We start from the raw sequence: 26,878 nt of genomic DNA, 5'->3' as shown, positions 1-26,878 counted from the left end.
GATTTAATTTACACATTTTCTTTTGCAGGACTTACAGGACTGCTGTTTTGAAACAGTTTTGTCCATTTTGGAGTTAAAACTCAACTCTTAACCCTGACTGTCTCTGCCTTCACGCCTCAGCAGCACTGAGGAACTGAGCGGATTAACGCTATGCGCTTTCACACCCGACTCTTATCTGGGATGTAATGTAAGTGTTACTCAGCCCGCCGGAAAAAAAAAACACACATTCTGGCTTTAAGCAAAACCAGAATCAATTCCATGTAGCGTTTAACTGTTGTTTATGGATTTTAATTCTGATCAACCCTCAAGCTAGCGCGCTGCTAACTAGCACAAAGCTGTCAAAACTCCGGAGTAGGCTAGAGTTGCCCGAACAAATCGCTAGCTTAGTTTAGCTTAGCTTATCATACTGTGGGAAATAACAGTAAGCTTACAAGTCTCTACGTCTGCCTGTTACTTTGTAAAATAGTTTTTATGATGTAGCAATAAGTTAGGAATAGAGATAACAGGTTTATTTTTATGTTCTCCACCTGAGAGTAAAATTTGTTTGTTTCCAGCTAGCAGGAGAGCTAATTTGACTCCGTTTTGGATACCTGTAGCTCTGCAGCTACACTGTAAGTTGGACAGGACTATACGGATGGAGCTTAGTAATAAACCTTCGACAAAATGTAACTCAGTTGCATATTTTATTTAGCTAACAGTGGTTTTTACCATTGATTTCATGGTATTTATTAAGAAAGGTTAGCCAAGTCCTGGCTGATTTAATGATGTAGGCTAAAGCATAAATTCAGTATGGTTTGTTTCTTACAGGTGTGTATGTGTGTGTGGGGGGATCCAGTGATGTGCTGCTGATTGCCGTATAATGCTCCAGAGAGACAGAGCTGAGTGCCTGGATGTGAACCTTGCTTCAGTGCAGCACCATGGCTGCTCTGCTCATTGCCCTGCTGGTCTTCCTGGTTACGGCAACTGTGTGCATCTTGATTTGCAGGTGATCACCTTGTTTATTAACCATACACTGACTGATTGAACCGCCCATTAGTGTAGTGCATATTTACTGATTTTGCATGTTGTAGATCCTGTCTACTGATGACTTTTCACCCAGCACACCTCTTCCTGTACATGAGTGTCATGTGACCGTGTAATTGTCTAACATGGCTTCATCACTCTGTTGCTCTCTCACCACGTTGTTCTCTGTCTAAGATTTATATTCGCAGTCCATGTATTCCTTCACACTTCACGCTCATTAGGGATCTAAAGTGAGATCTAAGAGTCCTGTAAAGATAGATTTATAAAGCTTGAATGTAAACACATTTATTCATAAAGGGTTTGCATGAGCCTTTTTCAAGACTAATTGATGAAAGAGTTACTGATCTGAAGGTTGGCAGTTTGAGCCCCTTCTGTTGGGCCCTTGAGCAAGGCCCTAAACCCTGTCTGCTCCAGGGTTTATATATAATCCAGGGATGTTGTATAATGGCTGACCCTGCACTCTGACCCCAGCCTACTAACAAAAGGTGCGATTTGTGAATAATAAAGAATTTTACTGTGCAATAATGTATATGTGATGAATAAAGGCTGAACTTAAAGGCAGAATTTTTACTGTTTATTAGCCTTTAGTTATAAAAGTGCTATGCAATAATTAGCCAGAGTCATGTTCGGAAGAACCAGAGCTGCCTCAGTGGCACAAGGGAAACCTACACAATCGGGCTGATTGGTGTTTAACTAAAACTTAGTTAAACAGAATTTAATAAGCAGAAGCAGATTAATAACACTAAAGGATCTAGGATGTTTTTTTTAAACACATTATTAAAGCACATTATTAATATTTATTCAGACTTTACCAATAATTAAATAAAGGCATATTTTAAGGCTTTCTTAATTTCTACATTTAACTAGATTTCATTATGTGCATTCTTTTTACTGAAACATTAATTTTTTTTATAATTTTATCCTGTACACTTGGACACCATTTATTATGCATGCTATTAAATTTATAGTTTTCTTTCTTTTTTCTTTTTTAAACTATAGGTATGTATGTTTAAATTTGTTTGTGAACGTGTCCATTTTATAACTACATACTTTGTTTCTCAGCTTTCAGATCTGTAGTACAGTATGTGCAGGATTAGACTTTTTGATATGTAAGAGGGTCTTGAAGAAGGGTCTTTAATTAAAGTTTTAGTGTACAAGGGATAAAACCTGCTCTACCGTTTATTTTTCAGGTGGCTTCTGCGGTGGCTGGCAGTGCGATTCTTTCACAATGTCCTAAAAGCTGAGTTGAAAATTAAATCATTGGGTCTCCTGTCACTTCGAGGAATCAGTGTGCAGTTCTTGTCTCAGCATACACTGGTGAGTGAGCTTTCTGACATTTCATGGAGCTTAGAGGCTTTGGTATTTTTCCCGTTGGTCTGCTAGCTAACAGTGTTTAGAAGTACCTGTAATTTAGTTTATTATAACTCTTGTAGCAAATGTTTAAAGGTTCTAGACCTAAATGTGCTGTAGTTAAAATCTATTCTCAAATAAACTCCTATGGGTAAGACAAGGTTTGCGAATCAAAGTAACCATAGGCCAGCGCTTATTAGTCAACTTGTGTCTTTTCATCTTGTAGGAAATAGACAGAATATGGATTTCCAGCAAATTATTTAACCAGGACTTACCGTAAGTATTGAAACCAAGTAATATGTTTAAACTTGTCTCTATTGTAGCTATACATTTTAAACTACCTACCTTACTGAAATAGTACAGGGTCCTGCAGTCTGACTGGTCAGAAGATTTATAATGTTCTGTAACATCAGCTCTAAGAGTAGTATTTAAACGGTATATTAATGTGCTTATTTTAATAGGTTATTGTTTCTATAGCAACAGCTGGTTCTCAATGGCTGATGGCTTTCTTTAATCTAAGACAAGTAATTAAAAATATTCACTAGGTTTTCAGCTACAGGCAGGTCTTCTGGAAAAGAGGACTATTTCAATTTAATGATTAAGGAGGAATAATTACAGGGACATGTATGAGAGCTGGTGGTGAGATGTGCTGTAGGTGTGACAGAAGTGTTCAAGATGGAGGTGGGTCTGCATCAAGGATCGGCTCTAAGCCCCTTTTTGTTTGCTCTGGTGATGGACAGGATGACAGATGAGGTTAGACAGAAGTCTACATGGACTATGATGTTTGCAGATGACATTGTGCTTTGAAGCGAGAGCAGGGAACAGGTGGAAGAAAAATTTGGAGAGGTGAAGGTATGCTACTGTATGGAAAGTAGAGGAATGAAGGTTAGCCGCAGTAAGACGGAATACATGTGTGTGAATAAGAGGAACCCAAGAGGAACGGTGAGGCTACAGGGAGCAGAGGTAAAGAAGGTGCAGGACTTAAAGTACTTGGGGTCAATGGTCCAGAGCAATGGAGAGTGTGGAAAGGAGGTGAAGAGGTGGGTACAGGCAGGTTGGAATGGGTGGAGAAAAGTTTCAGGTGTGTTGTGCGATAAAAGAGTATTAGCGAGAATAAAAGGAAAGGTGTACAGGACAGTGGTGAGACTAGCGATGTTCTACGGCTTAGAGACAGAGGCACCAAAGAAAAGACAGGAGGCAGAGTTGGAGGTAGCAGAGCTGAAGATGTTGAGGTTCTCTTTGGGAGTGACAAGGATGGATAGGATCAAGAATGAGTTAATCAGAGTGACAACCCATGTTAGATGTTTTGGAGATAAAGTCAGAGAGGCCAGATTGAGGTGGTTTGGACATGTTCAGAGGAGAGAAGGTGAAAATATCGGTAGAAGGATGCTGAGGTTTAAACTGCCAGGCAGGAGGTCTAGAGGAAGACCAAAGAGGAGATTTATGGATGCAGTGAGACAGGACATGAAGTTAGCTGGTGTGAGAGAAGAGGATGCAGAGGATAGGGTTAGATGGAGGCGGATGATTCGCTGTGGCGAGCTCTGAAAGGGAACAGCCGAAAGACAAAGAAGAAGAATTACAGGCACTAACTTATTTTGCAAAATGCAGCTATAAACCGTTAAAGTACAATAAGTTTTTTTAATTAATAAAAAAAGAAATCACCCATCGTAAATTCTCTGGATTTGGAGTTTTATTCTTTGTTGTAGTCTTATTAGACACTTGTGTTTAATTAGTAGATTTAGTAAATTTATACCATAAGTTCAGTCTTTTAATGTTAGAGATGTTTAAAGGATTGTTTTTTGACCTGTGTAACTAAAACATTTAATAAGAGATATAATAGGCATTAATAATTGAGTAATTAATTAGGCAGATATCAAGCTATTTGGTTGGAATCTGCTTATCAGCTTGCAAGCATGGCTGGTTAAAAACTGCTCAGGCTGCTTCGCATGTTTCCCCTAGCAATTGCATGCTGCCACAAAACTGAGCGAAGCATGAATTTACTGCTTGTAGTGATTCATTTATTGTGTCTTATTTGTGATAAAATTCGCATCATTTTATCCCCCCAAAAAATCTCCATAATATGTAAATATTGTCATCAACATTAGTTGCTGTAAAATCCATATCGCTTGCCCACTAATATTTTTATGTGGTTACTTTTTTTTATGTGGTCCTCAAGGAGATACTTGGCGCTGTGTGTGGGTGAGACTCGGGTACGGATTGACCTACAGGAGCCTCTGAGACCACAAGTGACCCAGAATCATGATGGAAATCCCAGCAAGACACCGCTAAGTCCTTCAACACTGCGCTTTCTGTCTCAGGTGGGCGTCCGAACACAGAGATGAGGAGTCTCTGTGTGATCAGGTAGCATTACATTTTTCCTCTTTCTCCTCTGCAGCTGCTGTCACTCCACGTTGACTCCTTGAATGTGATGGTGCTGAACCTGCTGCTTCCGGAGTCTCTCTGGCACATGACAAGCACAGCTATCACTCTTCTTCTCGACCACCAGTGCAAAAGGTACAAAATATGTCTTGCATCACATTGGGCTGTCTAAAAATTTCAGTGTTTGCAGTCTATGTAATGCAGTCCTATGGAAGCCCACTATCCATCATCACCCCAAAGAGGAAGTGGTACCTTTTGAGTCTGGTTATTGTAAAAAGTCTTTATGTCTTTTAAACATTGAGTTGTAATTCTTTTGAAAATAACAAAAGACTTGACTTACTAAGTTGAGAGGTCATGCTGTTTTTTTAGGTTGGCTTGGAATTTTACTGTGGGACAGATCAGCAGTAAAGTTTTAAAAAGCAGCAGGCTGGTATGTGCTCTTAGATTCTTCATTATTTTTTTGAGCCACAGATTAAATTCAATGAGCCACAGATTAAATGTTTGATTCAAAATTCATTTCAAACATTTATTTTAGTAGTTTTGTATACAGCAAATGTGGCCATTTATTTATATATATATATATATATATATATATATATATATATATATATGTAATATATATATATATATATATATATATATATATATATGTGTAATATATATATATATGTGTATATATATATATATATATATATATATATATATATATACTGCTAATAGCGTATGCCTTAAAGTAATTCATTGGAAGCTTTGTATTGGGTCCGTTCACTTCCAGGACACATGTCTGGCGGAGGCGTCTCTGGGTCTGGCTGTGAGTGGCGATGTGAGCCTGCCTGACTTGCGCCCGGGCAGGTTGGCGCTCAGCATGAGGACTCTGCTGGCAGAGCTGCACGAGGGACTGTTCCACTCTCAGCTGCTACTACCAAATGCAACCTGTACTCCAGAGACTGACTCTTCCTTACCAGGTGAAGCTACACCAGGGACGTGGCGTTACACCAGAGGTGTTGATCCTTACTAAATAACATATGGACACAGATGATGTAAAAATCATTCACCAAACAGAAATCTTATGATTGAAAAAATGCTATCAATATAAGGAATATAATTAAATATAATTGTTGATGTTGGTCTGTATTCTTATTAAGTCTCTGATTTGTTTGCTGAAGAAGGCTGTGGTCACAATCCCACATGGAAAAAACTAAGCAGAAGGAAAACAGTATTATCTGTACTTGCTTATTTGATTTTACACTCAGTATACTGATTAAAGTGGTACTGATTAACTAGCACATGGCTGCACTTGTTAAAACAATAAAATGCTCATATTTCCCCCATAGGTATCTATGTGAAAGGACCAGGCTACTGTTAACTAGAAAAGTTAATGCACCAAATAAAAGTCATATTATTTATTTGTTTGTTGGTTTTAATCCTAGAACATACAGGAGATCAGTATTTCCAGATGGAACCAGTAGAAAGGATTCACCAGATGATTCCCCAGAAGGTCAATGTGGAGTTTGAGAACACTAACATCACGCTTTCTATGCACAGCCAAAAGCGGTGAGTGAACAGTTTAAATTTGTGGATGTGTTTTTTTATGAGGGTGAGTCAGAAATTACATAATTAAAAATGTTTTTGTTCGAGCTGCAAGCTACAAGTGCACCCAACTTTTTCTTGGTTTGCGATTGATTTTTCCATTCCATACTTTGCCGTTTACTCTCAGGCTTATAGTGATAAATCCATGTCTCATCACCAGTAATGATTCTCTAACATCTGAACAATTGATTATGCACCTCCATGAGTTGTTTTGGCACTGTTTGGGCCCGCAGACCACAAAAAAAAAAATCACTGCACACTGCTCTTCTTTCGTGCAAATCACAAATGAGGAATCCATTTTGGTTGCACCGCAGTTACAAGTGAACTGATGTAACAAGTTTTAATAAAACCAGAGTGCGGACAATTTTTGATTCACCGTTGTGGTTTTCTCACTGACCATGTTTGTTTGTTTTTTTTAAGGCATCTGAACTGGACGCTAAAGTCTTTAAAGCTTGACTATGACTGTGATGAGGACCAACCTCCACTAAAAGGTTTTGTTCCTGAACTCAAGTTCCCCCATAGTCGTTTAGAGCTGCTGCTGGAGGGTAAGTTAGATGACGCGCACAAACGCACAAAGCTATGATTAATATAACGGCTACCTTTTTAGGCTACTATGTTTTTCTCTCTGTAGATGGCCTTCTTCTCTCACAAAGCCGGCAACGGATTATATGTCTCACTTCACTAAAAAGTGTACTGCAGGTGAGCTGCTTTGCAGTCAGGCTTATGATTATCATCGAATTGATACTGTCAATCCAACAAATATTTAGTCTTGTTTAAAACAAATTTCATGCTTGTCCTGCCCTCGAAGGTGACATCGGAGGATATCTGTAGCTCGGTGACAGTCAGCACGTGCATCATTCACTACCGCCAGCAGGAATTCTCTCACTGGCTGGACTTGTTCTCATGGGAACGGCTCATTCATAGGAAGGCCACTCACAGGAAAAAGTAGAAAGATAATTAGTTATAGTATTTACAGTGCATCAGTATGTATACTGTTACATTTTTACTAAGCTTGTACCTTACGCTTTATTTTTCTTTTAGGCGTCTCCCTCTCCTGGATGTTCCTGTCAGATTTAGCTCTACTGTGTCAAATGTTAATGTGTCCATTCAACTGGGAGACACTCCACCATTTGCCCTGGGTTTCATTTCTGTTGGTACAGGTAAGCAAAGCAGATAATGGTTCTCTTCACTGATGCTGCTTAAATTTGCAAAGTGTAAAAAAAAAAAAAAAAAAAATTATATATATATATATATATATTTAATCAACCTCATATAGCTGCTAATTTTTTTTTTCAAACCGAACTGGAAACAATTAAAATTTTAAACCACGTTAACCATATTAATGGAAATGTTGGTGACAAAGTGCTGTACAAAAGACTACTTGTAGTATTCTTTAAGAAGGGTGGTACCTGTGCTTAATATCACAGTTTCCGGGAAAGTACATATGGTTTAAATATCTAATGTAAACATAATTTATCTTTCTAATGATAATTGTTGTTTCCACACAGAACTGCAACACTCTGTGGACTCCACTAAACAAGACGTAACCTTGACATTGTCCCTGGACCATTTTTGGTGGAGAGTTGGTCAGGGCTCTCACATACAGCAAGCACCTCATCCACCAGGAAAACACGTGTGGGGAGAGGCACTTATCATGGACTCCTTCACACTGCAGGTGAAACTAATCCTCTCACATGTTCAGCATTTAGGTTATTTAGTCAGTGTCCATTGCATGGTGCTTTACAAAATAAAGCATTTTTATTGATGTGTTGATTTATAAGCATTTATCTTTTAGGGACAGGTTCTGTTAGCAGAAAGCTTTAATGAAAGGTTCTTAGAAAAGTATGTACTTATGTTCCAGAAAGTGCTTAGATTATTTCTTGATCTGTTTTTTTTATTATTATTATTTTCATTAGGGTATATTTAAAGTGTATGCGTTTAGTAAAATTTTTTTTAGCACACTGTATTATTATTATTATTATTATTTGTTTCTGTCTAAATTTGCAGGGCAGCTACAGTAATTCCCAAAGTGTGGAGTCCAGTTCTCCAGCCAGTGTCTGCATGGAGTCCAGTTTGCAGGGCCTGCAGGTGGAGCTATCTGAGACCTGTGCTCTGTGCCTCTCTCGTCTGTGCTCCATCCTAAAACTGGGCCAAGCTCAAGATTCACTCACTCCAGCACCTTCCACTACACAAGAGTCAGCATCTCGCTTACCTTTAGTTTTGAAACTTCAGTTCAACCTACAGGATGTAAACATGTTTACACTTTCTAATTTAGCAGGTGAGTATTGCTGGAGGACTTTATGTATTCACTGCATTTCCAGTTTCTTGTATCATATTTTGCAGTAGCCTGCTTAATAACTACAGTTCTGTCTGGTTCTGATGCCGTAGGTGCTGTGGTGTTTCGGGTGGATGAAGTAGGAGCCAACAGCTCCACTGAGAACTCGCAAGTGTTAATACGAGGTGTGGCCCTGTCTATACTAAAGTCACTTAGCGAGAGCACTGAGCCTTGCTACACTGCAGACCAGGCTTGTAGCCCTGTTGTCAGTCTCAGCAGCCTCACCATGGCCTACAAGAGCAACAGTCACACCCTGGAGGTACCTCACTGACGGTCTTACGCAACTCTGTATTTTTCTTTCTCCTGTAGAAAATTTGTGAATATCATGAAAACCATTTTATTTACGTTTTATTTATTGGAAGTTTTTTCGCTCTTAAATGTATAACACTCAACAATTTGCAACAATTGCTAGAGAACCTAATCATTTAGATCGTTTGTCTTCCCATTTTAATAATAAGTTTCTAATTTATGTTGTACACAGATGCAGAGTGAAAATGTCTTGGCCGTGCATTGGACGCCATCTGATCACATGTTTTTGTATCAGCATGCCTGTGAAAGTCGTAGCTGCTGGAGCACACTGCATGCTGTACTAGGCATTAATCAGAAAGAAGTCACCTTACCCTCTCCGCCCTCTTCTGCTTTAAAAAACCTCAGCATGCATTTTGTTTTGGCCAACACACAGCTCACTGCCCATGTTGCAGAGAAGAACTTTGTCATTGTGCGCGCCGAGGCTCTGTCTGTTTCCAAGCAGCTTGGAGAGACTCACCTCAAGTCTCATCAGGTGGTGCTCAACTTTGATGGCAATGATATTTTTACATTCTCTGAGCCAGAGGTGAAAATGCTTGATGATTCAGATGAGCTTCAGCAGCACCGTAATCGCTTTCCGTTTCTGTCAACACTACACAACCGTGCTTGGCTCTTTTCCTTTCCTGTGCTAACTGTGGAATTCCCATACCAGTACAACTTTTCTAGCACTTTTGACAAGACTGTTAGTGCACAGAAATGGCTAAAGAGCCTCCACAGAACTGGTTCTACCAAGTCTGAAAGGCTTCCTCCAGATCTCGCCTTCCGTGTAGGCCAGTTCTCCTTCGTCTTTCTGGATGATGTGTTTGAGATTAAACTGCGCGACAACTATGAGCTGATGAAGGATGAAAGCAAAGAGAGTGCCAAACGCCTGCAGCTACTTGACCGGAAAGTGGCTGAGCTGCGCAGGATGCATGGCGAATTGCTACCCGCACGCAAGATTGAGGAGCTGTACACCTCACTGGAGCGTAAACACATAGAAATCTACATCCAGCGCTCACGCCGTCTTTATGCCAGCACCCCGATGCGCAAGGCGCTGCTCACATGGAGTGTGACAAAATTGGATCTGGTGGTCTTGGCCGATCAATCACTCCACGGGCATGAGCGTATGCGTGAGCTACTCTGTGAAATCGATGGTGTCAGTCCCTTTCCTAGAGAAGGACTGCCTCTGGTGGTGCAGTGGTGCCGAGCCATATCTTTTAAGCTTAGTGCATTTTTGGGTCAGTACTTTCGCTTCATATTGTGCGTGGTGTTAAATGTGTAAGGTGCTGTATAAACACATTTTGGTTCTTCTTTAATGTTAACTGTTATCTTTCATTTTACTGTTGTCATAGTGAGGATACGAGATTACCCACGATACCTGTTTGAGATAAGAGATTGGGAGCTAACAGGGCGTCTCATAGGGACCGAGCAGGACGGTCAGATGCGTGGATGGCGCAAGGAAGTGGTTCAACTCGGCCAGCCTTGGGGAGATGTGACTGTTATCCGTAATATGCCTCCTCTCAAATTCTACTACGATGTCACCTGTGAGTTTTAATGCATTTATTTTAATGATTTCCTTGACATACTCTGATGAGTTTAAGTACAGTATTTTTTATTATTCTTTTTTAGCAAACATATCACTTTATACTATTGTGTGGGGGCCTTGCTGGGACCCAGCGTGGACTCTGATCGGCCAGGCAGTGGATTTACTGACCAAGCCCACTGCAGACCCGTCTCCTCTTCTAGCCTGGTGGGATAAAAGCAGGCTGCTCCTGCATGGACAGTGGCACATGGACATTGAACAAGCAAACCTACACCAGCTTGCCAATGAGGTACTTCTATTACTAAGCCTTTTGGTGTTGTATTCTGGTTATAAATACTGCCATGTGTATTGGCTCATTTAACTGAATGCACACACTTTTACAGGACCCTTATAACACCACAGAAAACATGCACTGGGAGTGGAACAAGCTCAGTTTTGACTGGAATCCTGGCCAGTTTGTTTTCAAGGGTGACTTGGATGTCAATGTGAGAACTGCCTCAAAGTATGTAATGTTTTTATTTTAATTACCTAAATTAGACATCTTTAAACCAATGATCTAAAATTTAATTTAATTAAAATTTTAATAAACCATATAGTCCTAATTTAGAAATGATACATTTGTTGTAATTCTTGATAAATGTTTGTAAATGTATGTAGACCATCAATTAGCACCCTTATTTATTTATTTTTTTTCTTTTCAGGTATGATGATATCTGTTTCCTGCACCTTCCCAACCTGTGTATGACGCTGGACCTGCAGTGGCTTTGCCATGGCAACCCACATGACCACCACTCGGTTATGTTGTGCAGTGCAGACAGTGTGGCTGATGTCACTTCGGGACAGCCACACGATTCATACAGGGCCTTTCGCTCAGAAAACCTTAACCTCTCCATCACAATGGACCTTAACCAGAACAGCGGCGAAGGTTTGTCCCTTCAATAAATTTATGCTATGAGACTTCCATAATATTATAAACTAATATTAAACTGTTTCTAAGTATTTCTGTTGGCTTTTAGAGCCCTGTCAGCCACAGATACTCCTGTACAGCAGCACTCTGCGCTGGATGCAGAACTTCTGGGCCACATGGACCAGCGTGTCACGGCCCATCTGCAGAGGAAAACTCTTCCACAGCCTCCGGCCCTCACGCAGGAAGCTCGGCCAGCACTACAAGCAGCTGTCCTACACAGCAGCATTTCCCCAGCTTCAGGTCACACACTGTTCTTCCAATTTAATTACTCAAACTCTAACATACAAAACTGTTTTTAAAAATGTATGCTTAGACTCACAAATACTGTTCATGGGAGATTGCCTTTTCACAAAGCACATGTAAAGAAGAATGGGTCATAATAAAATAGTAACGCATGATAAATAAATAAGGTTATTAAAAAAAATATATATAGGATGTATTGATCTGTGGAATAAGGTTATTTATAACATGTTGCATACTAACAGTGCATCTATTTTAGTTACTATTATTTTGAACTGAAATGTAATACAATGACTACACATTGTCAAATACAACTACACTGATCAGCCATAACTTAAAAACCAAATGAGGTGGCTCTGGCCCTTTGGGGCATGACTTCACAAGACCTTTGTGGGTGTTTTGTGGTGTCTGGCACCGGAATGGAAGTTGACAGGGTAACTCCCCTCGCAGCTCCCGACTGCCATGTTTTGGTGCTGTGGGTTGCTGGCGCTTATTATAGATGCTTAATCAGAGTGAGATCTGGGGAATTTGTGAGCCAGATCAGCAGCCTTGAATTATTTATTTTTATTAATTTGCCAGATTTGCTCGCAAAACTGGACTAAACATAAGTAACTAGAGGGTAACCCCCTGCATGCAGATTCTAATGCTTGCATGCTACCATTACCTGCGAATAGAGTGTGCAGCCAACTCGCTGCCGCTCCTCACGCTGCTCCAGTGTTTATTATATTATATATAATTACTTGTATTATATATTATTACTTCGCAGTATGACAGAAAAGTTAATGATGCTCTTAATTACATTCAATGTCAATGCTTACTGTTATGCAGTTTACATATGCACATGTATATATGTGTAAGATACCTAAGATGATGACTAAAATATAATGCGGCTATGTTTCCATCAAGAGTACATAAAGTTTAACTTAAGTACTAACTCAAGCATCAATTTGTTAGCTAGACAGACAGATTTGAATCCATGATAAGCTTGTGTCTATAATCCTTGATGCATTTTTTGCTGTTTTTAGGTTCATTATTGGGCATCTTTTGCTCAGCAGCGTGGAATTCAGCTGGAGTGTAGTAAAGGTCATGTCTTCACCAGAGGAACACAGAGGCTAATACCACAGGGTAAGAACAAACACATTCATTTTTATATAAATAAATTAATGCTGTGTGAAAAGGTTTTAGTTTGAAAACAGCCACGGACTCAGTTCTTCAGACTACCAGGGAAAAATACATTCCACCAGCTGAGTACCCAGGACAAAGAGCATTCTTGCATGACTTCCTTGTACCTTAAAGAAACTTATTCTTCAAGGTACAAGGAAGACATGCATGAATCCTTTTCCTAAGCGAACATTAGTGTTTTCAATCTAAATCAAGCAGCTACATGAACCCAGTGGAGAGGAAAACAACCATGGGGTGAAATGAGGAAGAGAGAGAGAGAGAGAGAAAGAAAGCTTATGAATATTAAGAACAGGTCTGGCATCTTTTAGTCTGTATTATTTGCATGTATCAGATGGCACACCGGGGAAGGCCTGCCAGGAGTGAAATACAGTAATCCAGTGACACATCCAGGATTATACTCCAAAATGCCCTGTGACTGCAGTGTGTGAATAAGCATGTGTGTTTGTATAACTGCAGCAGGCACAGTTATGAGGAGACTAATCTCAGAGTGGAACGTGACTCAGATGGTGAGTGAGCTGTCTTTCGTCACGGTGCACCTGATGTCCTCCAGCTCAGACGAGACAGCCGACCACCAAATCAATGCACAAGTGAAGAAGACTCATTTACTCAGCCTGTCTTCACTCAGCTACCAGAGACAAAGCAACCGCATAGAGGAGGTGAGACCACATATTTATTTAACCCTCATTCATTCATGGTCACGTGTTTAAATCTGTTGATTCATGCAATTTTTTTACTTATTTTTAAAATGTAGACAATGTGCAAATGTTTAAACTGTGTTGTGTCATCCTGATTTATATGGATTTCCTCAGGTTGTGTCTGGTTCTCTTTCTTTAATTAAGCAATGCTAGTAGCTAGAGTAGCTACTCTTAAATTGTGAGTGAGGGTTATATGACTATATCCAATGAATTAGCCTCCTGACCTGAGTGAGTTCCTGCACTGTTCTGTGTGTTTTTTTTTGGATAGGTTTCACATCAATCATGATACAATATGTTTTTTTTTTGTTTTTTTTTGCAATCACACGCTTATCAAGTTGCCCTTAAACAACGATGATTTTCTTTAAATACATACCCTGTGTGTTGTATAAACATTACATGTTGATGAAATGGTATTAACCAGTTGCTTAACAGTTTATATGAACTAATATTTAAAGCTTTTGCAAAAATTATAATGTTATCACTGTCGTTTCCAACAGGAGGTGAGTTCAAAGGATGAGTTTAATGCCTCCTACACGCACAAGCTGTGTTTGGTGGATCTGCGTGCCTCCTGGACTGCCACCAACAGGAACATCGCCTTCGGTCTGTATGATGGTTATAAGAAGGCAGCCGTTCTGAAGAGAAACCTGTCTACAGAGGCACTGAAGGGCCTGAGGATCGACACACAAGTTCAAGCTAAGAAGCTTAAACGCTCCATGTCCACTTATACACCTAATACTGCTCTTTCTACCCCTATCGTGTCTACTGCCAGTCGTACTGAGAAAAACCAGAACGAAGGTGCACAGTTCTCCTGTATTATTATTTTTTTTATTATATTAAAAAATATATATTTAAACCATATATAATCTGTAAACAGTATAGCTAAATATACGTGATTGTGTTTTTTAGGCACATCCATGCTGCAGAAGCTGATCGAGGAGACGGATAAGTTTGTGGTGTTTTCTGAAGAGGATGCTGGAGTGAGCGACCAGCTGAGTGGAATCGCAGCATGCCAAACAGATGATGTGTACAACCACAACTGGTGCATTGAGCTGGTCAACTGTCAGGTAAAAGATAAATCTTTCCTTTTTTGGAAACGTCCATCTTCTCTCTGTATCATATCTTATTACTATTCTCTTTTCTTTTGCATTTAGATGATGCTGCGAGGCACTGAGACAGCAGGCTGTGTGCTCGTTTCAGCTGCAAAGGCTCAGCTGCTACAGTGTGAACATCATCCTGCTTGGTACAATGATACACTGAAGCAGAAGACCACTTGGGCCTGCTCACTGGACTGTATGCAGTACTTTGCCACCATGGAGCCCAATCCTTCAGAACAGGAGGATGGACAACTGTGGCTAGAGGTAAGTTCATTCATCATGTCCAGGTTGAAGGAATTTAATTCTGGCTTAAGTTTTTAACATTTAACTCAGAAAGCATTTAGATTAAACTAAAGTGTGTTCTGATTTGTAAACGTGCAGGTGAAGAACATTGAGGAACACAGGCAGCGGACGCTGGACTCTGTGCAGGAGCTGATGGAGAGCGGGCAGGCTGTAGGTGGCATGGTCAGCACCACCACAGGTACACTGCTGTTCCTGCATTATAGGGTACTTTAAGTCCATTAAGCAAATAATCTGGCCGACAACAATAAGAACCTGTACTATAGAGTCCTGCACTATATAGACAAATGTTTGTGGACAACAAGACCATAACCTCTCACCCTCTTTGCACCCCTAGAACCAAATTGTTGACATAGGGTTTAAGGCACACGATTGTCTAAAACATATTCCTTTACTGGAACTAAGGCTTGGAAACCAAACCCTTCCATAAAGACATCGTTAGCCAAGACTGGAGTAAAATAACCTAGACAGAATCCTGTTATTAACCCCAGTGAAGCTTTTGGGGTGAATTTGAATGCTGATTCTTGCTCAGCATCATTGTATGACCTCATTAGTGCTCTCGTGGCAGAATGCACAAATCCGACAGGCCTATTTTAAAATCTATTGGAATGCCTTTTCAGGAAAGTGGAGTTTATAAGAGCAAAGTTCGTCAAAATCTAAAATGGAATTTTCAACAACCACAAATATGAAAGATTGCTAAGGTGTCCACAAACTTTTTGCAGTATAGTGTATGTGATGAGCAATTTTTAACCGAAATACATAAAGCCTGCCAAACCACTTTGAGTATAAATTATTTGTATAGTATATGTTTTATATACGAGTGTCAGTTGAGTTGCACAACAGTGGCATCTGTCATGCCAATTAATTTTTTTTACAGCAGTTTTGTTAAATACTAAGATGCATCTTGTTAAGGTTTTACATGGACAGTGAGAAAATGTGTGAATATCTTCTGTATCCATTAGACTGGAACCAGCCATCACATGTGCAGGAGACTCAGCAGGTCCAGCGTATCATCTCACGTTGCAGCTGCCGCATGTATTACATCGGCTACAGTCATGATATTGACCCAGAACTAGCCACACAGATCAAACCCCCAGAAATACGTGACCGCCATGAAAAAGAGGATCTGCTCAAGAAGCAGGCTGGTAGGGCCCAACGATCATTGCTAAAATTCTGTGTGATATTGTGAAAGTATTTAAATCAAGCTAATGTTAATGTTCTGCTTGCCAGGTGCGGTAGACACCTTCACTCTCATTCATAATGATTTGGAGATCTCCACCAACCCAGTGCAGTATGCCATGATTCTGGACATAGTCAACAACCTCCTGCTGCATGTGGAACCCAGACGCAAGGTCATAGATTTTTGCAAGTAGTCTGGAAGTCTGCTGCGTTTAAAAAGATGGGCTTTCTAAAATACACTTTTACTTACAGGAGCACAGTGAGAAGAAGCAGCGTGTGCGCTTCCAGCTGGAGATCTCCAGCAATCCCGAGGAGCAACGCAGCAGCATTCTGCACCTCCAGGAGGCTGTTCGCCAGCATGTGGCCCAGATCCGACGACTCGAGAAGCAGATCTACTCAAACATAAGGGTGAGTGTAAAAATCCTCCCAGTTCTTCAAATGCTCATGTTGTTTGTTGGATCTAGCACAGAGTTACCCAAAGTGGGCCTGTATGTGGTGTTCCCTAGTGGGGTATCCTATATAACAATAATTCAGTATTTGATAGCACGTTATATGCACTGTTTCATAATGTAGAAATACTGTACTCCAAATGGACGCTTTAGAGTTTTTCTTTCCAAGTTTACAACTTTTCACATTTTGCTTGGACTTCTACAGTCCCAGACTGAGGAGCTAACAGGAGACGAGCTGTCTGCCATCAATATGCGCCTTCAGAATCAGCTCAATCAGGAAAAGACGGATCTGCAAATGAAAAGCGAGGAGCTCAACATCCTCATTAGGTAGGTGCACATTAGTTCATCATGAGCAGCATGAGTATTAGGATGGAAAAAAAGTGCTGGTGGCTGATTTTATTGCAATTAGTCGATAATTTAAGTACGAACATGCAGCTCTCTCAGAAAGTGTTGGAACGGATACTACTTTACTTTAAATATATTTTGTTTTGAGATTAAAGATGAATATGAAACAATAGATAAGGAACTTCAGATTTCATTTCTAATATATGTACATACGTGTACAGTATTTTACTTTTTTTGCTAATTATTTCTGTTGAACAATCATAATGTACAAATGTTAAGAAAATTAATGAAGTGTATAATTTTTCTATAGCAACATTAAACAATTACCTTTATAGTAATGTGCGTGTAGTCGATCGCTCTGATTACATAAGGATCGCTGCAAATTGCGCTTTAATGTTTGGCTGGTCAACTGCATGGTATGGAAACCTTATATACCTGCTAGACATGCAGATGATCCCATCCCATACAGCTGGCATTGCACGGCTCAAAGACGACTGGCTGGGAATTCTGAAACGGCTAATAAGCCAGTCATCATCGTGGGCCAGAAAATCACTGTGATCCCTAAAAACGCGTCCCTTCGGATTCGGCCATTGACAATGTCCTCTAATAAGGCCAACACTGCTATTGCCATAGACTAAGGTTGTATACATTTGCAAATGCTTTTACATGTTCTAAATCACATAATTGGTAGAAAAATATTGTCAATTAACCCATTTTATCAATTATAAATTAATAGCAATGTTTTTCATGTGTTGGTGCGATACTTTGTAGTGTGCAATTTAACATAATTGCCTCTAGGAGTTGTCAACCGAAATAAAACAAACGCACACAAGAAATACACGTACGCCAGACATGAAGTTGGCGTGGAAGAACGCACATTCTCAAAGTATAGAACAGAAATGTCCTCAACTGCCTACCAAGAAAAAGTCAACCATCAGCTGGAAAATTGATGCTTACAATTTTCTATGATTCTCATGGGCCAGTATTGGAACATTATCAGAAAAAAGGTATAAAAATCAACAGTGCTTGTTACAGTGAGATGTTTATCTTCATATTAAACAGAGAGGACTACTATCCAAGGGGATTGTAATCTTGCATGGCAATGCGCATTCACACACTTTTGTCTACACTCTGGACAAATTTTTTGGGGGGAGCATCCTCCTGATCCTTTTTTATCCATCTTACACCTGTTTGGTCCCATGAAAGCAGCTCTACTAGGACAAAGATCTAATGAAGAAGTAAAGACAGCGGTGCATTTGTTGCCTGCAGCTCGGCCTAAATCTTTTAATTAGGGAACGCAAAAGATTGTTTACAGGTGGACAAAGGGTATTGTAAAGTAAGGAGATTATTGTGTTTGTTTTAATTTAGATAAATATTACAGCCAGAGTTCAGATAATTTTTGACTTACCCTCGTATGTATTGTGTTGGAACGTAGGCAGCTGAATTGGATGAGTGACCTATATTTTCCCTCATTTTAGATTTACCAAATGAATGTCTATTTAATATAATGCTAATAATTGTATGTACAGCATAATGTTCTTGTATGTCAAATTTCCGGGTAAAAAAAAGTTTTGCTTTATTTAACACCGCTACAAGTATCAGGAAACAAAAGCTTTTGGTCTTCTGATATTCAACGTTTGCTACTAAACCTAAATGTTTTCCATTCCAGTACTTTTGGATGGAACAGTATTTTTTTCAGTTCTGTATTTTTCAAGCAAGCATTGTATTTTCAGATGTTTTAAGGACTTTCAGCTGCAGCGGACAAATAAGCTGGAACTGCGAAAACCTCCAGAAGATGTGAGTGTGGTGCGTCGTACCGAAATTTATTTTGCTCAGGCACGTTGGTGTCTCACAGAAGAGGACGGCCAGCTGGGCATCGCTGAGCTTGAGCTGCAGAGGTTCATGTACAGCAAGGTGAGCTTTGTATCTCCAGAAAACGTGCACTTTATGTTGTCTGTAAAACCTGTAGATAGTCTTTCTTAGTTAGTTAGTTTTTGTTAATTTATGTTATAATTTATGTTAGGACTATTTGTCTTGTCTCTGCTAGAGAGCTAACTAGGCCTCTTAGTTAGCTAGTTTAGCTTCTCTGTTAATTTATGTTGTAAGTTTATGTTGCATGTAGCACCTTGGTCGAGGAACGTTGTTTCGTTTTACTGTGTACTAACTGTATATGGTTGAAGTGACAATAAAGCCTACTTGAACTTGAATTCAAAACACTCGTAAATCAAAGCAAATTTTCCCATAAGAAATAATGAAAAAAAAAATACATTAAAATAATGAATGCAAAATATAAATTAAAAATAAAACAAAATTAACACTTCACCTTTAAAAAAAAAGTAAAAATAAATTCCAACAGATAAGTGTTTATGTGCGCAGGCGGTGTGTGTATGTGTGTGAAGCTAATGTAAGAGAGACTCTTATTTTTAGCCCCTCCCGTCTCCACCTTCTCATTTACACAGTAAACCTTGTTTACGGTGTTGTTGAGTGTGTGTGAACTGGCACGGTGTCAAATTACGCGCGCGCACAGGCTGCGGAAGAAAATGGATTTTTAATTTTCTAATGAGACTTTCTTTTGCTTTACACTCGCGCACACACGTGTTATAAGAAACAGTATATCTGCGCTGTACAGTCGTGGCCAAAAGTTTTGAGAATTAAAAAAATATTGGAAATTGGAAAAGTTGCTGCTTAAATTTTTATAATAGCAATTTGCATATACTCCAGAATGTTATGAAGAGTGATCAGATGAATTGCATAGTCCTTCTTTGCCATGAAAATTAACTTAATCCCAAAAAAACCTTTCCACTGCATTTCATTGCTGTCATTAAATGACCTGCTGAGATCATTTCAGTAATCGTCTTGTTAACTCAGATGAGAATGTTGACGAGCACAAGGCTGGAGATCATTATGTCAGGCTGATTGGGTTAGAATGGCAGACTTGACATGTTAAAAGGAGGGTGATGCTTGAAATCATTGTTCTTCTATTGTTAACCATGGTGACCTGCAAAGAAACGCGTGCAGCCATCATTGAAAGAGGTTCAATTCTTGTTAAGAAGGCTTCAGGGTGTCCAAGAAAGTCCAGCAAGCGCCAGGATCGTCTCCTAAAGAGGATTTAGCTGCGGGATCGGAGTGCCACCAGTGCAGGAATGGCAGCAGACATGTGTGAGCACATCTGCATGAAGTGTGGCGAAGACTTTTGGAAAATGGCCTGGTGTCAAGAAGGGCAGCAAAGAAGCCACTTCTCTCCAATAAAAAACATAAGGGACAGATTTGATCTTCTGCAGAAAGTATGGTGAATGGACTGCTGAGAACTGGGGCAAACCCATATTCTCCAATGAAGCCTCTTTCCGGTTGTTTGGGGCATCTGGAAAAAGGGTTGTCCAGAGAAGAAAAGGTGAGTGCTACCATCAGTCCTGTGTCATGCCAACAGTAAAGAGACCATTCATGTGTGGGGTTGCTTCTCATCCAAGGGAGTGGGCTCACTCACAATTTTGCCCAAAAACAGCCATGAATAAAGAATGGTACCAAAACACCCTCCAACAGCAACTTCTTCAACAACAGTTTGGTGAAAAACAATGCATTTTAAAGCACGATTATTTTGCAATTATTTTGCACATAAAGCAAAAGTGATAACTAAGTTGCTCGGGAACCAAAACGTTAAAATTTTGGGTCCATGGCCTGGAAACTCCCCAGATCTTAATCCCATTGAGACATTGTGGTAGTCCTCAAGAGGCGGGTGGACAAACAAAAACCCACTAATTCTGAGAAACTCCAAAAAGTGATTATGATTAAATGGTTTGCTATCAGTCAGGATTTGGCCCAGAAGTTGATTGAGAGCATGCCCAGTCGAATTGCAGAGGTCCTGAAATAGAAGGGCCAACACTGCAAATACTGACTCTTTGCATAAATGTCATGTAATTGTCGATAAAAGCATTTGAAACGTATGAAGTGCTTGTAATTATATTTCAGTACATCACAGAAACAACTGGAACAAAGATCTAAATGCAGTTTAGCAGCAAACTTTGTGGAAACTAATATTTGTGTCATTCTCAAAACTTTTTGCCACGACTGTACGTGCGCTTACAAACACAAAATAAAAGATATTTTACACACACACACACACACACACACCTGTACAGGCGTGCACAGATGTTGATTATACCAGTGAGAGATGCGCACTAAGACCCAGCAGGGGAGACAATAACCCACAATTCCGCAGCGCAAGAGAGAGAAAAAACATTGACTCGGTTGTGATCACGTCGTCAAAACAAGAAGCGCATGTCTAATACATGATAAAATTTTTGCTCGTCTTGCGGAACACTCGCAAACCACGTTACTCGCAATCCAAGGTTTCACTGTACTGCCAAACTTTACAGAATTCTAAGCATACGATGGGAAATAGGTTCTTACTTTTATTTGTCCACATCAACCTCATAATTTCCTCTTTACTCGTCTTGCATCAGTAGTGAAATAATCACTGATTTATATGTTGAGTTTTATTAATAAGCAAAGGAAATTTATCCATTTTGTTCTGATTAGTACTTAGCAATTGTTGTAACACATTTTCATAGTTGGCAACCACTGCAAGTTCAAAACCTTTTTGTCTTTAATATGAGAATTAATGAAAGTACCTTAAATTCAAAGGCATTCAAGTCAAATCGGGATAATTGTTTTTTAATTTAATTAATTTTTTTTTTTTTTTTTGAGCAGCATAGTTTTAGTTTTGTGAAAGTAGTTTGACAGTAGTCCAACCTTTTCCCACAGCTAAACAAATCTGATGACACAGCAGAACATCTTCTGGAGCTTGGCTGGTTCACAATGAATAACCTGCTTCCAAATGCAGCTTACAAGGTACTGTGATGTACATTCATGCAAACATGAAAACAACGTATTCTTACATTCAGCTGAAGCTTTTGGACACTGAACTAGATTATTGTGTGTGTGAAAGGAAGATTTTCTTAACTTGGTTTGTTATGTTCTGAGATTAAAGTTTAACTATTGTTGGCTTAGATGATTGGTTCTAAGTCTTACGTTTTTCTTGGTCTTTCTTGTGCAGCATGTGAGGGTATGTATGGTATTGAGTATGTTCGCCAGTCATCTTTTCATTCTACAACTGTAGAAAGTGCAGTATATGGCCAAAAGTTTGTAAAGGCCCGGCATCAAACCCACATGTGCTTGGAAGCACACAGTTGTCTACATTGTTTTAAGGGACACAAATCTGTTCCAGCACGACAGTGCTCCGTCCACGTGAAGGTTTACTTGGGTTTGTGTGGAAGAACTCAAGAACTCCTGTACAGAACCTTGACCTCACCTTCACTAAACACTTTAAGGATGGACTGGAACATCAATTGCACCTCGTGCCTCCTTGCTCACGATCAGTGAGAAGTACTTGCGGTTGAATGAGCACAAGTCCTTATAGCCATGATCCAAAATCTAGTGAAAAGCCTTGAAGAGTCTCTAGAAGAGCCTCTAGAAGAGTGAAGTGTATTAGAAACGAAGGAAAAATAAATATGAAAGGGGATTTGTGTGTTGAAGAAACACACATACAGGAATGATGTTTAGGACTCCACAGGCCTTTGGTCATATAGTGAACATTCTGACATCCACTCTTTAGTCCAAAAAGCTTGGAGTTTTTCCATTATTTGCTTGACTTTAGTTACACATTTTCATCTGTGATTTTCTTGTTTGTTAATTTTTCCTGTATACTCATCTTTCACTGCTGTAATATACATAACAGTTTTGAGGTTCATGCTACATGCTATTATTCTTTGGACTCCTGCTTTGCTCTGTAGGTGGTGTTGCGTCCACAGAGCTCCTGCCAATCAGGACGACAGCTTGCCCTTCGGATCTTCAGCAAAGTTCGTCCCCCGGTGGGCGGGATTTCTGTCAAAGAGCATTTTGAGGTAATTTGGATAACACTTGCAATGCTGGAAGAAGAAGAAGGAAAAAAAAAAAAAGAGTTTAAGAAGTGCTAAATATCTGGCGAACTTTTGCTCTGCATTATGTTTTTATATTTAGGTGAATGTGGTCCCACTTACCATCCAGCTGATGTACCACTTCTTTAAAAGAATGATGGGTTTTTTCTTCCCTGGAAGAAACGTTGAGGAGGAGGAAGTTGGAGACGAAGAGGATAAGTTACGAATGGTCACCACAGGTTTGAACTGTTTTTAAATTAAGCAACTCTCTTTTGACTTTTTTTCCTCTTTGTGCTGCCCTGAAATGCTGAAATGCATACCTCTCTGCCTGACTGTCAATATTAGTTTTACCTCTCTTGAGCTTTGGGAATATTAGCTTTCTACTCGCTGTGCCCAATGCCACAATGATTGCTCAGGGCTGGCTATTAAAAGCTCAGCTCATTGACATTGAACAGAAATACTCATGATACAGGGTGTTCCTGATATGTGCACAATAAATATTTTTTTAAATCCCTCCAAATTCTCTTGCAATTCAGGTGTTGTAAAATCAAGGCAGCTGACTGAGGACTCTATCGGAGGACTAGGCCCCAGTAAAGGAGTCAGTCAGGGGATGAATCGCACAACAGGTGTCCGGAGGTCATTTCGTAAACAACCGGAGGTAACCTCACATTTTGCCATTAAGTTGTCTGGATTATTATGCTAATTCATTCAAATCACTGAGGCCGGCAGTAACACTTCACTGGCACAAGGATGTTTTTGTGAGGGTGAATATGTGCTGCTTGTTTTCTGTCCAGCATCCTATAGATGACATAGACAAAATGAAAGAAAGAGCTGCAATGAACAACTCGTTCATCTACATAAAAATCCCTCAGGTTCCCCTTTGTGTCAGCTACAAGGTGTGTTGCACTGAACCCTTGGATTGTTCGGCTTTTATCATGAATGAACAATTACTGATTTTTTTTGTGCAAATATATAATTGTGCAGGGTGAAAAGAGTAGCGTGGACTGGAAGGATCTGAACTTGGTGCTGCCTTGTTTAGAGTATCACAACAACACCTGGACATGGCTGGATTTTGCTATGGCTGTGAAAAGAGACAGTCGAAAAGCTCTGGTTGCACAGGTACTAAAACCTGGACTATTGTTTTTATTGAGCTGTAAAAACATCATTTAAAAAAATCATTTAAAAACATGTATTTGTGAAATAACGTGGTTTTGGGACACTTTTTATTAACATCTGTGAGTAAAAATTTGTACTATTTATGTTAACAGGGAAAAATATTTAATCTTTAATATCATCACATAGATAGATAAATAGAAAATTGTGCTCTATGGATAATGTACTTCCATAGTTCATGTATAAAATGCTTTTTTGCTGTCTACTTTAGATTAATTATCATGAATCATAAATATTAAATGTGCCTGCATCGTTGTTTGAAAGCAGGAAATCAAGAATATGCCGAAGCCATGATCAGACTATCGAAATGCTATACTGTTTTAAGTGAATTTGAAAGTAAAGAAAGGGCACTTTACACTGCTTACAGTGTGCACAGTTACTGTACATCAGTATGACATCACTTGGTAAATGGGGAAATAACTGGTAGTACTTCAAGTTGCTGAAGTTAAAATATTAAGATCTTTGGGTGCTTTAAACTTGGTGTAGGCAGAGAATTTGCACTTCATTTTGTAGAGTTAGGTTGAAATCAGGGGTCCCATTTGCGTATAACAAGTTCTAAGTTTATTTAGCAAGAGCTGGCAGTACAAGACATTTATCACAAATGAGTAATCAGTAATTAATCTTCAAGGCTAAAATATATTGAATTCACAAGAGCTGTTTGTTGATTTAATCCCTTCTCTTTCTTATTTTTATGGCACTCCTGGACAGATGATAAAAGAGAAGCTGCGTCTGAAGCCTGCCTCAGTCTCTGACTCTCGGGGAAAAGCAGCAGAAGGAAAGGCTGACAGCAGCCTGCAGCAGCAGATGGAGGATGAGAAGGCACGCCTGCTGATCGGTCTTAGCACCACTGACAAGAGCTCCAGCAAGAAGATCTTTAGCCGCCACAAGTGATTCCTCTTCAACAGTACAACACTGTGGAGAGATTAAACTCACATCTGCTTCCCTTCGTCTAGTGGACCATGGAGATCAAAGCATTTTATTTGAAAAAGATCTAAAATGACTGAGTTACTGAGATTCTCCTCACACTTTCAAAGATCCATGCTGGCTATGGATTTCTGATGCCCCGAGAAGTCCTCATGTCTCTCAGATCTGTCACCCTGCTGGTAATGAAGAGCACAGTGTCCTTCTAGGGATCAATGTGAAATTCTCACTCACTTCTTTTTGTGCCATACGTGTTTCACGTATAATTGTAGTTCACTGCTTTATACACTTATCAGGAAAGCAATTTCAGAGAGTCCTCAGGTGTTCAAGATGTTAGAGTTGTTTTAATTTCAAAAGATAAGTATTGAACACACATAATGGTTGTGTTTTAATGACTGCCAGCATGTCTCCTGCTGGCACAGAGAGACCGTGCGAATCACTGCAACCTATTTAATGCACATTAGAAGATCAAGAGGGATCAGAAAATAGGTTTCACTCCAGAGATGAACTTTACATGTTCTAAAATGCATTTCCATTCACTTACCTAATGCCTTGACCACTTAAGTTGCACTCACACTGAAAGGGCCCTTAGGAATTTATTCCTTAACACTGGCCTATAATTCCAGAAAGTAGCAGGTGTTTAATGTTCTATTGTTGGTCTAGGAAAGGCGGCACAGTGGTGTAGTGGTTAGCACTGTCGCCTTGCACCTCCAGGTTTCTGGTTCGATTCCTGGCCAGGATTGATTCCCGTCTCTGTGTGCATGGAGTTTGCATGTTCTCCCAATACTTAGTGGGTTTCCTCCGGGTACTCCGCTTTCGTCCCACAGTCCAAAGACATGCAGATGAGGCTAATTGGCGTTTTCAAATTGCCCATAGTGTGTGAATGAGTGTGTGAGTGTATGTGTGCATAATGGATTGGCACCCTGTCCAGGGTGTACCCCGCCTTGTGCCCTAAACCTCCTGGGATAGGCTCCAGGTCCCTGCGACCCTAAATACAGGATAAAGCGGTATAGAAAGTGAGTGAATGAAAGTGTTGGTCTAAGATTTACTGTGCAATATTGCAACACAAAATAAATTGAATATCCGTTGATTTAATAGATTTTCTTTCTTTTTAATCTTGATATTCTTGGGGAGCTTTTGGTTCGTAATTTTTGGGAGCATTTGTGATCATTTTAACACTGTGGCACTTTTCATTGTTTTGGTGTTCTATTGCTGGTTATTTTTTTGCGGTTTCAGATGAACAAATGACATTTACTTCAGCTTAGATGTTAAATATTTTTCAGTTTATATCAAGAGGTTGGCCTTGACTGTCTTGTGAGGATTTAGATTTTCGATGTCAACATGCTTTGTAAATTAATTTTCAGTATTAAAAATCAAAACTCCATGTAAAAACCTGTCAAATTGTTCTGTTGGAGATTACTTCCTGTTGAACAAGGGATAAATTATGTATGTTTTGTAATTACTGTAGCATTCTTTCTCTTCTCAGAATTAAGTTTGTTGCTACACTATAGAAGATTAACATTATTACTCATCTGCTGCTTTATCGATAAATGACTGACCTTATACAGGAAAGATTATCAAAGATTGTTAAGAGCTCTTGATCTTGATCCAATCAAGAAATTTTTTTTATTCTATTCAATCTACAAATTACCCATTATTTACAGAACTGGTAGATTAAAGTAAATGCTATAACAAATGCAAATTTGTGCATTATTCTTTTTTTGGAATTTAATTCAGAAAGTGCCATTCCAAGCTTTTTTGTTTTGATTTTGATAATGGCTTACAGCTCATGAAAATCGAAAACCTAGTTCAAATCAAGCTAAAAAGGATTTACAGTACAGACGTCAGGGTTTCTTTAACTTGACTTACTGCATTTGTGTGGCATGGCAAGATCAGCCTGTGGTACTGCAGAGATT

General features: G+C 39.5%; 1 protein-coding gene across 1 annotated transcript; it reads left to right on the top strand.

Annotated features, from left to right (window-relative positions):
• Positions 1-70: 70 nt before the first annotated feature.
• On the top strand, positions 71-26,658 carry LOC128533046 (bridge-like lipid transfer protein family member 2). Its single transcript, XM_053507248.1, has 40 exons — positions 71-187; positions 808-985; positions 2,214-2,340; positions 2,600-2,649; positions 4,550-4,691; positions 4,769-4,887; positions 5,122-5,182; positions 5,528-5,717; positions 6,183-6,306; positions 6,763-6,887; positions 6,974-7,041; positions 7,151-7,287; positions 7,384-7,502; positions 7,851-8,017; positions 8,350-8,620; positions 8,731-8,936; positions 9,159-10,200; positions 10,315-10,506; positions 10,592-10,794; positions 10,889-11,007; positions 11,207-11,430; positions 11,522-11,712; positions 12,738-12,837; positions 13,351-13,550; positions 14,087-14,384; positions 14,496-14,653; positions 14,741-14,947; positions 15,065-15,164; positions 15,946-16,128; positions 16,214-16,335; positions 16,415-16,570; positions 16,817-16,938; positions 18,690-18,870; positions 21,718-21,804; positions 22,746-22,856; positions 22,972-23,107; positions 23,405-23,526; positions 23,663-23,764; positions 23,853-23,987; positions 24,750-26,658. Exons 2-40 carry the CDS (start codon positions 918-920, stop codon positions 24,930-24,932), a joined length of 6,648 nt encoding a protein of 2,215 aa, XP_053363223.1. The 5' UTR covers positions 71-187; positions 808-917; the 3' UTR covers positions 24,933-26,658.
• The last annotated feature ends 220 nt before the right edge of the window (positions 26,659-26,878 follow it).

The sequence above is a fragment of the Clarias gariepinus genome, chromosome 11 (assembly GCF_024256425.1).
Source record: "Clarias gariepinus isolate MV-2021 ecotype Netherlands chromosome 11, CGAR_prim_01v2, whole genome shotgun sequence".
Classification (NCBI taxonomy): Eukaryota; Metazoa; Chordata; class Actinopteri; order Siluriformes; family Clariidae; genus Clarias; species Clarias gariepinus.
This window is presented reverse-complemented; position numbering and strand designations above follow the sequence as displayed.